At 35.3% G+C, this 14191-nt stretch overlaps 1 protein-coding gene across 1 annotated transcript in view; it reads left to right on the forward strand.

Moving 5' to 3' along the window:
• Positions 1 to 14191, forward strand: part of LOC142334352 (succinyl-CoA:acetate/propanoyl-CoA:succinate CoA transferase) — a 110715-nt gene that overhangs the window by 26036 nt on the left and 70488 nt on the right. The window contains exon 2 of the mRNA XM_075382328.1: positions 6133 to 6285. Coding sequence (XP_075238443.1) covers positions 6133 to 6285 — 153 coding nt within the window. The remainder of the gene's footprint in view (positions 1 to 6132; positions 6286 to 14191) is intronic.

Raw genomic sequence — 14191 nt, forward strand, 5'->3', positions numbered from 1 at the left:
ATTTGAAGGCTTCAGGGGGAATATGGGTGAGCGACAGCGGTCCGATTTCATTGCTAAAAGACTAGCTCCTGACCTTGTGAAAGTCTTGAAAGCAAAGGTTATGCTTATTGATAAACTTGAGGAGTTGCTGCCTCATGCTTTAAGGGTGAGGTGATGAAAAATCTGGAGGCTAGAGGAAGGGCTTAAGAATTGTCAGTGTGCGGGATAACGTGAAGGGTGTAAGGATTGTGGCCAATGACATTGAGACGGAGCATGGAATAAGAAGCAGTGAGGCTATAAACAAATATCCAATCATTACTGTTTCTACAAAAACCCTGCAGCCAAGGATGATAGTATATGATGTCTTGCAGGACATTGGAGAAGAAGGGTTCATGGATGCGGTAAGTTACAAAACAGGGATTATTCAGTGGAGGACTTTGCCACTTTGTTCAAAGTGGTGTTTCATGCAAGACATAGTGACAGCAATGTTGTTCATTATATAGTTCATGTAGTTCAGTGCGACAAGCTTTCGCGTACAATGTTTTGGAAAAGGTAGGTCGTTTATTGATTACCAGTCATGTAAAACAAAGGATTACTTAAATGTTAGCAGATGTTTTCAGTGTCTGGTATTAGGCCATTTGATAAAATTGTGTAAAGAAAAAGAGCTTTGTTCCCACCATGGCAAAGAGAGACATTATGTTAAAGACTGTCAGGTTAAAAAGGAAAGGAGCACCTCCTACCTGCACAAACTGTCTCCGTGCTTGAAAGCCAGCCAATCTCGATTGTAAATCAGAAGATTATCCCATATACAAGCATGCATGGGACCTTTTAAGTAGTAGGATCGAAATTTGGCGGTATTATAGGGTAAGTGTGTTGTATTTTGCTTTTGTTAGAGTTTTCTGCTTTGGTTTATTGTTCTTCTCTTTTTTTTTATTGTTCCAGTGTGACATTAGCGTTTGGTTTTTTTTTTGTTTTTTTTTGTTTTATTTTTTTATGTATGTTGATTTATTTTATTAGTTTTAGGCTTTGATATCTTTGGTTTTGCTTTTATTTTTGTTAGATTTGTTTGGTTTTAGTTACATATTCTCTTTATTGTTGTGGTTTATTGTTAATGTTCAGTTTGGTACAGTATTATATGTTTAGATGTAGTGTTTAATTTTGTTAAGTTTAAACAGATCTGAGAAATGGGAGTTGATCTTCTTATGTGTTTTTGATAAGTTTTTTTATGTTGGTTAGTTTTAGGTTTGTTTCATTGTGTTATTATTGGCTTAGTTTTGGTTTATGTTAGTATGATGTTTTATTTTTGCTTGATGTTTTATATATTGTTTGTTTTATGTTTGGGTCATCCCACATCAAATTAACGAAAATAAATGCACTTCTCAGATTCATGTCCAGTAATTCAAATAAAATTTACAGGCTTGGGGCTCTACCCATGAAGTGTGATGCAAAAAATATTTTTTTTCAGATTTTTCAGCCACTTATTTTTTTTGTGTATGATCCCTTAAAAAAGTATAAAGATTGCAAAAAGCAAGGTTTGAGTAATTACAAAAGAATAAATTTCTCAGCTCCTAGAGAGCTCATTTTGGTGTAACTTTGAAACTCTTGAAATAGGCTTTCATATGTTATGTCATTTGTTAGGTTTTTGTTATATAAATAGTTCAAGACCACCAAAAGCATTATTTGACCTTGAATATAACTAAAAGTGTATTTTTTTTAAATTGAAAAAAAAAAGATTTTTGCTTCCTAATGTGTTGTATATGTGGTAAACATTTCATAATGGAATTGCAATTGGATGCAATTGTGCTGTACCTAATTATCATAAAACAAATTTTATGATAATTAGGTACAGCAGATTATTCCAATTGAACCCCCCATGAGGCAATTGCTAATGGAGATTTAATCAGTGAAAACGCTCACCTTCCAGCCTTTCAGAGTGGGTCATTTGATGAAGCAGAAGAGTAGCATGTCATGCACTCCTAGTGCCACCAAAAGAATGTGTACATGTTTCATCCTGTTGAGACAAGTAAAGTAATATTCAGTGTGGATCATCTTTTGGAACAGAAGGTTCAGTGGTGTACTCCCCAAGAGTGTTGATCATATCTCTAAAGTGATGCAAAAAAATACATTTTTTCAGATTTTTCAGTCGCTCTTTCTTAACTGAGCTTGCCTTTCTCTACAAGTTTGGAGTTTTATGACTAATTCACACAGCCTTGGACCAGAATACAGTAACCAGTATGGAACCATCAACTTCTACAGCTTCAAGTAAAATGTACTGTTGCAATCCATTTGAAAAGTCTAGTCGTAATTGCTGTAAGAAAAACCTGAGAAGTGTAAGCAAGAACTTGGTGTAAACATTTACTTTTCAAGAAAGTTACAAAATTTGTGATACTTGCCACAAATGGTTAGAAGCATCTGCTAAAAATAATGCTGAAGAATCTACTTCTGATGTAGAATTTAAACAGTTCATCATCCTCTCATGGCAAATGATCCTTTGGGTTTCCCAGAAAAAGAAGCTATAAATGCTGTGAACAAAAGTTTGTTTTAAATGAATTGCTTATTCAGAAAAAATTACTATGCGAGAGAAAATACCCTCAGGAAAGCTTAAGAAAGCAGCAATAGTGTTCAAAAGAAAAATATTGAACATGGATTCAGATTCTGAACAAGATGCTATTCCTCTCTCCTCTGATCGTGACTCTACGACAGTTGAATGACTGGGCAAATGGATGCATTGAGTCAATAAATTTCCATTACAGTACAATTGAAAGCATAAAGGAGAAGAGGTTTTGAAGAGTAGGACAATGACAGCAAGCACTATACCAGGTACTCAGAAACTCCACTCTTCTGTTCCACTGAACAAGAATCAGGTGCAAGTGAGGGTATTTTCATTTTCTAACTCAGCAGTAGCAAGCACAGCAAATATTGTGCATGATGTTGAATTCACAGAAATGGTTGGATTCTTGATCTGCCGATATGTTGGACACTGGTGGTTGGGGTATTCTAGACTCAAATGAAGGAAATAAAACAATGAAGATGACGTACTTATATTCACATGGACCTTCACCTTCCTTCCACTACCCAGACTTTGAGGATGTTCTTAATGTACATAGGAGTGATACTATTTCAAAAGTAGGTTCCAGGGTAAATCAAACAGCACGAGTTTATAACCTCTCAAAGCAAGAAATGTACAATGCTAACCAGAAGTTGTAAAAAGAAAGTGTACACTGTGTAAAAATATCTTATGTAAATATCTTTGGAAGTTATATGATATTTTATGATAGTTAAGTGATTTATGATAGTTAAGTGGTGAGTATGTACAAGTTCATTATTTTATTTCACCATAATCACATAGCAATCCCATTATGAAATGTATTTACCACATGTATAACACAAGAAGTAATTTTTTTTTTCAAATTTAAAAAAAATACGCTTTTGGATATATTCAAGGTTAAATAAATCTTTTTTTTACCTTGGAACTATTAATGTCACAAAATCTTGCCAAGTGATAATTCACATGAAAGCCCATTCCACACCAAATTGAGCTCTCTAGCTCTTATAGGAGCTGAGGAAACCTTTTGTAATATCGCCTGAACCTTGCTCCATTCCAATAGCTGAGGAAATTTTTTGTAATCATCTGAACCTTGCTTTTTGCAATTTTTTACTTTTTTGCGGGGTTCTACACAAAAAACTGAATGACTGAAAAAATGAAAAAAAAATTTTTTGCACTTTATAATAAAGTGAACAATTTTTTCTTTTTATAGTTAGGATCAATCCTATGAATTTTGTTGAAATTGATGATGGTCAAGTTGTGTGGCTTGTTGATTTGACATGGCATGCCCCATCATGTGTTTAATAGGTTTTTGTTTTGGATTGGCGTTTAGAGTGTGTGTGTTTTCTTTAGCGTCTTGTTAGGTTTGTTTTATTTTTATTAGTTTTAGGTTTGTTTCAAGTTTGTTTATTTTGCTGATTATCTTTGGCCTGGTTTTTCTGTGTTATTGTTTGAGTTAGGTGTTTTGCATTTTGTTGATGTTTCATTTAGTTTACAATTTTATATTTGTTGTTTATTGGTTTTCTTGTTCTCAGTTTTCAAAATAGCTACAGCCTGTTTTGCATGTTGGGCTCACCCTCGATTGGTTGGGATTGTAGGTTAGCTTAATCGGATGGTCTGATTTAGGACCTATAAAGATCATTGTTGCTTGGATTTGGGTTAGGTGTGGTACACTGATAGGAATTTCACTCATGGCATTCGCATCAGTGACTTTTTTTACAGTGGCCAGGCTGGAATATGTCATCAGGCATTTGAAAATGACCTCCGGTAAAGTTCGTAAGGGCTAGGTTTGGAGGGGGGTGGCGTGACGGTCAGATTCATCACACGGCAGGCATCTTCCCTCTGGGTCCAAGATATGCTAAGTGGAAATTCAGGGCTAAACTAAGTTAATACCATTTCTTGGACAACTCCATCATTGGTTGTTTGGAGAAAGGTACGAGCCATCTGTTGATGAGGACATTCTCCACCGCCAATTGGGACTAGAAAGCCATGGCGTCCTCGTTATCGTGCTAAGTGATATTGCTAACACATTTGGCTACTCTTTTAGGTCAGTTTCACTAACATCATCTTACTGTCCTGTGTTTATAAGTGGCAAGTAGAAAATGTGCCTTTTGTTGTTGGAGATTCGCAAAATGAATTAAACATTCCTTTGACCGAACTATATTTTTGATGAATGTATGAGGTATGCATTGATAAATTCCAGTGACACATCCCCTGGAAATTTTAATTTCATGTTTAGTATGTTATCTCACCTTCTGATAGTGCATTATGACATCTTTAGCCTATTTACAGTAAAATATTCTCTGACCAGGTGTTTCAAGATTCCTGGTCAGAAGCATTGGCCATCGCCGTACAGAAACCTGGTGTAGATAAATCCATGCCCTTCTAGTATTGTCCTATATCCTTGACCGTACCATGTGTAAGTTGATGGAACGTATGGTAAACCATCGTGTTGTGTGGTACCTTGAGAGAAACCCCAATTGCTCCTGAACAATGCACAGTTTTTGCCAAGGTAGATCAACTATTGATCATGTAGTAACCCTGGTATCTGTTATGCAAAACGTCTTCCTACTTTGCCAATGCCTGGTTACATATCTTTCTGAAACAAACTGCATGAATGAGGTAAAAGGAAATCTCCTTGCATTTATCAAGAGTTTTGTTAACAGTTAGTCTTTTGTGTTTGAGTGGAACGACGTTGTCCAAAAGTTTCACCCTAGAAACGAATACCACAGGGAAGTGTCCTAAGTGTTGTAGCCACAATTAGTATAACAAACTGCATGTGAAAACCCTTTACTTATTATTTATTTGTTTATGATTTCTCAATTTACATAACATCTAGAACTTTAGCTACTAGTGAGAGGCTGTTCCAAAATACTATAACCTGTTTAGAATCATGGTGTAAAATGAATGGATTCACATTTTTCCAGAGGAAACAAAATGCATTTGCTTTTCAGGCTTGAGGGAGATACTGTGACTCTCAAGTGTTTTTACATGGTGAACCAGTTGAAGCATGCACACGGGTTAGATTTTTAGAGATGTGGTTTGACCATTGACTAATGTGGGTAATATATTTAAAGTAATGAAGGTAAAATATTTAAAAATTTTGAACATGCTGAGAGTTTTATAAATACTCGATGGGGAGCTGAATGAGTATGCATGTTGCGCTTCTATAGAGCTTTAGTCCATTCCTGCTTGGATTACGGCTCGGTTCACCACTCTCAGAATGCTAGATTCAGTCCATCATTCATTCATCCATCTTGCTACAAGTGAATGAATGAAAAATTTTTTCATTCCAGCTTTTCGTTCAATTTTTCTCAAATTTGTATTTAAAGTTGTTTTCGATTTCCCATAAAAAATGTTTTTGTGACTGACTTTTCTGCTCCCCGTACTCTTCATATATACATTGTTATTATTAAAAAGCTGATCAACAGTAACATGACAAAATGCATGACTGAAATAATACTTAGTTTTCAGTTTGATGTTGTTGTCCCAAATAGATAATTTATTTTATTCCAAATGGGCATTTCAGTTTATTGATTGATTTTATGAGTTTAATTTAAAATGTTATTAATATATCAGTAAATTATGTGATTTATTTTATTTTGCAGGAGATACAGTATTCATCGGTGGAGCAGCATCAACACCTGTTGCTTTGGTGAAAGCTATGACAAAGCACGGCCTGGAGAAGAAATTAAAAGATGTTACAGTATGTCATATGCACACAGAAGGCTCTGCACCATACACTGAACCTAATTGTGAAGGTACTATTTAATTTTGTACCATTAAATTTTCCAGTAAGCTGAATGTTTTGAAAAGACAAATCTAGCATCTTTATATTTTAGTTAAACATTAGATTATTTTTATTTTTTCACATTTAATCGTTTAGTTCTTTATTCATTACCTCTTTGAAAAGTTTTTTTGGTTTTTTTTCGTCTGAAAATCATCTTGATTCTGATCATCTTTGTTCAAATCAGAATCATCTTTGTTCTGATTTTGTTTCTTAATCAGAACTTGTTGGCTATAAACTAACTTAATCAGAAACCACTTTAATCATCTAAGACATTTAAATCAGAACCTGAAACGACTTCTGTACCAACAATACTAAATTGTGACTGCTGCCAGAATCTGACAGACCTTACGCATTGAAAGACAAGCAGGTGTACTCCACACCATACATGTTTTGTTTACCAAGAGTATGCATTAAAAAGATAGTGAGATAATTATAGAGATTTCATCATAGGTAATGCTTTCAGGTTCAAAGAAATCTTTAAAATAAAAATTATTTTTATAAATTTTTTCTAAGTATGACATTTGCATTTTGTATGGAATGAGTTAGCATAGTGACCAGAAGTAGCGATTAAAGTGTGTCTGTAAAATAATAGTGGGTCTTCAAGCAGTCATGATTTTAGAACTAATCATGATTGACACGTGAAGGATGCGTAAAAAGAAAGAGAAACTCTCAAACAGTCTTACATTTTCAGTAGGTTTCAATACGCCTTAGTTTAGTTGGCCTACAGATAATAAAAATATTCAGCCTCTTGCCACACACTGTAGACAACATGTAATGCGATAGACAAAACCGGCTCAGCGATCCGTACTTTTAAGTGGTCCAAATTTCTTATTTGAACAGAGAACCTTATATAACTTCTTTATATAACTTCACAAATTAAAATTCATAGGGGTAAGATTTGAAGACCATGGAGTCAGTCTATTAACCCATTACACATTACTCATTAAGAAAATGTTTGTCCTGTCGGAGAATGCTATTTCCTTGTCGGTGGTTCTTCATTGAATACACAATGATATTCACGCTCACGCTTAACAAGTGTAAGCAACCCAAACTTAGCAAACCACAGGAGCCATGAATTTTCCTCAGAACAGGTAATCATGGTCACTAATGAGCTTTGTATGATGGCTATTGACCTTGTAAAACAACGTGCACATGCTGTTATTAGATCTTGTTTATGCTTTTTTCCAAAACTAAGATCGTTTATAACTTTACCATTATTTTTCCGACACTATATATTAACAGTTTTCAATTAGTTGGCAAGAATTGAGAAATGTTAGTTGGTTTTTATTGGCAATTATTGTAAGAAAAGCTAAATGTGTCCTTAATAATAAATTTATTTGTAATTTAATTTATAAATAATGTTGTTTTATTAAATTATAGATTTATTTATTCATAGTGATCAGTATTAATATTAGTGGTGTGAAATTTTATATTAAGTGATTAAGAGAATTGTTTACTTTCCGCTTGGAGTTTTGTAAATAATCAAATTGACTTGGACATACTTGATTGAATTTTGGACAATTTTAACGTAGTTTAAGCTGTAGGTGTTTTCAAGTTTGAACGCTCATTTTTGACTAAGATACAAATTTGTCATCTTTTTGGTTAGAAATGTAATTGTAATTTTTTGCTGACCTCAATGGCGAAGTAGTAGTGTGTTGGCCTTCCAATCAGTGGTCCCCCAGGTTTGAATCCCGGTCAGGGATGACATTTTTCATTATCTTATTCATTTTCCATATACCCATGTACAGTCTTTCAAAGCTTCTATGGTGAATTAATCCATTAAAAAAATGACTATATTCTGTGACCAGAGTGGTATTCATTTTCCATTATGACCTAGGGTTGCAATCCATGCTTAGTGTAATGAAAATATTAAATACGAGGGTAAGTTAATTATTATCCACTATGTAGTTATAAATTTTATTATAATACAATTAGAAAACTTACATGTACATCATTTTTCAACATAGTCTCCTTGCATTTCAATGCACTTGGTCCATCGTTACAAAAGCTTCCTGATGCCCTCATAAAAGAAGTTTTTCGGTTGAGCTGCGAGCCAGGAATGCACCGCTTCTTTCACTGTTTGTCTGAGGTAAATTGATGGCCCCGTAATGCCTCTTTGAGTGGACCAAACAAGTGGTATTCAGAAGGGACAAGATCAAGACTATATGGAGGATGAGCCAGTACTTCAAAGTTGAGTTTCTGGAGTGTTTCATCAGTATGGGCAGCAGTATGTAGATGGACATTGTCGTGCAACAATACAACAACACCTTTCGACAGCAGTCCTCAGCGTTTGCTTCTAATTGCAGGCTTCAGGTTGGCAGTAAGCATCTCATTGTAATGTGCATTGTTTGCTGTCGTGCCCCTTTGTTCCAGTACTGGGCCTTGAGTCCCAAAAAATCATAAGCATCAGTTTTCCTGCGGGTGGTTGGGTCTTGAATTTTTTTTTGCAGGGCGAATTTGGATGTTCCCATTCCATACACTGCTGTCTGCTCTCCAGCTCGTAATGATGGATCCATGTTTCGTCACAAGTGATGATTCTGTCTAAGAAGATGTCCCATTCGTTACCACAATGATCTAAATGTTTCAGGCAGATGTCCAAGCACGTTTGTTTATGCAACTGTGTGAGTTGTTTTGGGACCCATGTTGCACAGACTTTATGAAACCCATGTCTGTTGTGGATGATTTCGTATGCAGAACTGTGACTAATTTGCAGACGATGTGCCACCTTATTAATAGTTACTCGTCTGTTTAAGAAAACCTTGTCACATGCACGCTCAATGTTTTCCTCATTTGTGGCGGTAAATGGTCGTCCGGCTCCTTCATCGTGCGTAACACTTGTGTGATCGTTTTTTAATTTTTCAATCCATTTGTAGACACACTGTTCCTGTACTGTACCAAAAATCTTTGATGAATTTCAGCCCCTGATACATCTTTCGACCACAAAAAATGGATCACTGAATGTTGCTCTTCTTTGGTACAGACAGTAAGCGGAGCAGCCATGGTTAACTGTAAGGCAGCGATAATATAACTAACCTAGCAGGATCAAACCTGCAGTCATAACAATAATTAAACCACACATGCTTCATCCACACAACACAACAGTAATACCAACATAAACAAAAATATAGTTAAATTTCGGATAATAATTGACTTACCCTCGTAATTAATAGAAAAAAAATACTAACCTAGCCATAATATGAATCATTGAAACTAGCTGATTTAGTTAGCATGTTGACTACTCAGACTAGGACATTACAGAAATGGTTGTTTATATTTTCATTTTAAAATATATTTCTACAGTTTTTTATTTTATAAACCATTAAAAGTGTCAAATTATGTATACTCAGGAATAAAACTTTAAGAACATTATCTCATATCAACCATAAGATAAGTGAATTCTACTTCTTTGTTGCCATCTAAGGTTCATTCAATTCTTTTAATTATACTTTCCTCTTAATTTAAGACGAAGAAATAGCTTGCCTGTTGTAATAAAGTTAATATTTTACTCTATAAGAAGCTACCAGTTCTTGTTATTAATTAATGTAGTATTTATAGAGTGTACCCTTCTTCATCATATTCTTTAGTCAATGAAACTTTCTATCGAAATCAGGGTCTGCTCTTCATTTTGGTAGAAGTAGATTTTCATCCTTGTGAATCTACGTTATTTATTAGATAGTGAACGTTTGGTTTTATGAAGTAGGCGGCAGCTACATAACGCAAGTTATGTGGAAAAAAGGGTTCATCTCTTGGGAATTTGTTGGTGTGCAGACTTTTATGTTTTTCCTGAAGTTATTATTTAATTTGTTCCATATTATTACACTTTATTACATTTCTGGTACTTTAAGGAAATCAAGAGTATGGTGAATGATTGGTTTTTCTGTTTGTATTCATCAACAATTCATAGTTTTTATTATTTATATAAACAGTTTGAAATCAGCATCTAGAACTCTGTGATAATGTTAACTTTATTTATTTGTCTGAAATTTTCACCTCCGATGGTCATTTTCTTAAATTACTTCACTTGTATCATAATTCACAATTCATCATTTCCTTCATTTTATTGTAATTAACAACTATATGTAGATTAAGAGTTTATAAAGAATTTGAGTTTATGACAAGATAGGTTAGAGCTGTTTTTTTCCTTTCTCATTAATTATTTACAATTAATACATTAATTTAACTAATGATTATGACCTTATACTAAACCATGCTCTGACAGGCGTACACATAATATTTAAAAATTATGCATTGTTAAAGCATTAACTTCACTATGGCTTTCCAGTGGTTGCAGTTATGCGTATAAAATCAATGTGGGAATTGCAGTTTGCACTTTTGGTTGGGTCCCAATTACAGCATGACAGTGGTGATCCCTAGAACCCTGCAGTGTTGGGTCTTTGTCTGTCGTTTTCCGCCGGCTGAATGATCCCATGCGGGGCCGGCTGCTGCTGATGGGTCCGTTGGTCGGGACGCCAACCAGGGTGGTTGAAGCCCGGCAGTCTGGGACGGGAAGGTAGCGTCCGCGCCCAGCGGTTCCCACGGCAGGCCTTCAAGGCCTGCTGCTCCGGCGGGAATGTTGGAATCCGCCGGGAGACCGGCGGATTCCAACATTATATATAAATGTTTAACATTATATATAAGACAACATTATATATAAGAATAAGTTCCCTGGCCGGCCCGGCCAGGGAACTTATTCTTTCTTCTTTTTCTTCTAGAGGTGATTGGCGACATAATAATAAGCTCTCGGAACGGAACGGAACGCAAGGATATAGAGATATTTATGTATCTCCGTACTAATCGCAGAACCTGGACGAATGTCCCTAGCTGCTGTGTTTCGTTAGCTGGGGGGGTCTATAATTATTTATTTAGTGGCGGTTATAGATTTTGTGTTTTATTTATGGACGGAATTGTTATTTGCGTTCCGGTTCTTTGGACCAATGAGAAATAATTGACTGGGGATAATTGTGGGGGACTAGGCACAAAAGATTCGTTCTCCCGGCGTGATTCCCCTTCAGTCCGGCCCCTGAAGTCCTTTCGGTGCTAGCGCCTTTCGGCCTAACAGGAATACGCCTTCTGGGGGCCCTAGTGTTTGGAGGAAGCAATGCGCTCCCCTCTCCGTAGGGAGTAGCATGTGCTAACTGATACAAAATTGTAAGTTATGGAAAGGATGATGGGTATTTGGCGAGGAGAAATCAGGGGACTTTCTTCCCTGTGGTTGTCTTTGCTGTTACATCTCAGCTGGGCTCGGTCAACCCATCGGGTTGGTCTAGTGGTGAAATCGTCATCGCAAATCAGCTGATTTCGAAGTTGAGAGTTCTAAGTTTCAAATCTTAGTAAAGGTACTTCACTTTTATACGGATTTGAATACTAGATCCTGGATACCGATGTTCTTTGGCGGTTGGGTTTCAATTAACCACACACCTCACGAATGGTCGACCTGAGAATATACAAGAACTACACTTCATCTACATTCATATTTATCCTTTGAAGTAATACCTTACGGTAGTTCCGGAGGCTAAACAGAAAAAGAAAGAGAGAGCTGGGCTCGGTCGGCCGGCCGGACTCCAGTCCGTGTTGGCGGGCCGCTTTATCATTCTTCCGTTCTTTTCTTCTTTAAGTTCTCGCTGTGCCGTGCGCTTGTCATATGCTCGCGTCCGATGGCCGCGATGCATCCGGTGGGGCCGCAGCGCCGCTGTGGTTGGAGAGTTGCGTGATCAGCTGTGTTGGTGGGGAGGGACGTTTGTGCAGGCGCGTAGATACGCTGATATCTGAACGGCTTGCGTCGCGCTCGCCGATATGAAGCACAGCATTTATGTGAGAGTAGTAGTAAAAATAATTTATAATATTACCATTTTTATGACACACTACGCTAAAGATAGCGCGTTTATTTAAACTTGTATAATTTACTCCAAAAAATTGGAATTTGCGATACTAAATTTGAATTTGCGAATTCAATAATGAAAAAAATTTCATTATTTACTCTTAAAAAAAATTAGTCATTCTTAGTTTGATTGTTATTATTATCGTCCAAAAATAAAAATTCACGAAAAGAAAATTAAATAATATTTTTTGTAAAATGTAATGTACCTTTTGACACAGTAAAAAAAAAAAAAAAACTTATAATAGAGGTGTTAAATTTGGTTAACTTCTTTATCAAAACGTTCATTTTCTGTTAAATGTTAACTATTTAGTGATTTTTAAATCTAAACAGCGTGTTTTTGTAATTTATACAAATATTGTTATATAAACACATATGTGCGTATTTGTACATATAACAAATGTATATACATATATATGCACGCGCGCGCGCGCGCGCGTGTGTGTGTGTTTGTCCTGAAACTGAGTACATTTTTGTATAATGGTAACAGGTCTAAGTTCATTCGATCGCTGATAACATGATAATTTGTAAATATCTAATGTTACATTTTATATATGAGTATTTATTACACATTTATAATCCACGGAATCTGATAATTGAAGTTCTTGGGCATGAGCCACAGTGCATAGTGCAACTATACTAACTAATAAATATTATCTTATTCGTGGTTGTGACCTTGGCATTGTTAGGATTATTCATCATTAATATTATAGCACTTAACCGACGGCGTCCGACTCAGCCGTTATTCTACGTTCGAACTACAGTTTAATAGGTAAATGGACATAGGCTCAAAGCTAATCATCGAAAAATGTTTACTAACTTCCGCGACTTGTATCGCGTAGCAATTTCAATACAGATATAAAATTTACATTTCATACCTATAATGCGGTTTTTAAAAACCTCGCATTGGCACTGAAGAAATACAATTAGTGGTATAAAAATTTAGGTTTTGGTAGTTATTTTTAAAAAATGTACGTCAACAAAAACCATACAAATACGATTAAATTTGAGAAAAGCGCAATAAAGTTTTCTACTAATTATTACTCTTAATATTTGGTGAACAAAGAGTAAATCGTAATTTAGCGATACTAAAATCGGGATGCAGTGACAGCTTGTTGCTTGGGTTTGATATATCGTAGTATGATACTTGAAATCGTCGTATTCCACTGGTTTCTTTTTTGCAGCGTCATCTTTTATCACAAAAGTTATGGAAAATGAATCGGCATTATAAAACCAGATGTGAAAATAAACTATTATTATAAATTGAATTAATAAAAGAACGGTTTGATTTTTAAACATAAAAATGAAACTTTCATGACAAATTAGTTTGTTTCCTATTTGAGACGCGTAGTATCAAGACGTAGATTTGAGACGCGTCGGATTCAAAGTACTGAACTTTTGAAGCTCCTGTAGCCATGTCTCCACTAGTAATCTGAAGAATCGTTCCTTCGATTCGATTCCTTATACTGAACGAAAGAATCGAGAATCGGTTTGCAGGAGAAACAGATTCTTTTTACGATTCTTAACAATGAAATGGATAGGCGACGGGAAACCAAAACTTTCTCAATTACGATTCGATTCATAGCAATCTTTCTTATGCATAGCTTGTAGTGGGGGATCCTCCTACCATACCAAATTGTAGCCTGCGTCTATTTTATTTCTTTATTTATTGTTTTCCACACGTGACGCATAACTTATTACATCACTATCACTAATGTTTATTGACATTCTGCAAATTTATTACTTCTGATTATAAAATATTTTCATTAACTGTGCTATTTAACTAAGTTAATCTTAAACAATTAAATTTTATCTTAAGCCCCATAAAACAATTTTAGTTTATCATCAACTACAGCGAATGAGAACCAAATATATATATTTTTTTCAACTCATTAAAAGTATTTATATCTTTTTTTTCTTGTTAACCTTCGAAAGAACCATCAGGAATTACTTCAGAAGGTGAATAAGGGTGATATGTATGAGTGTAAATGAAGTTTAGTCA

Source organism: Lycorma delicatula, chromosome 1, assembly GCF_047948215.1.
Source record: "Lycorma delicatula isolate Av1 chromosome 1, ASM4794821v1, whole genome shotgun sequence".
NCBI classification, from domain to species: Eukaryota; Metazoa; Arthropoda; class Insecta; order Hemiptera; family Fulgoridae; genus Lycorma; species Lycorma delicatula.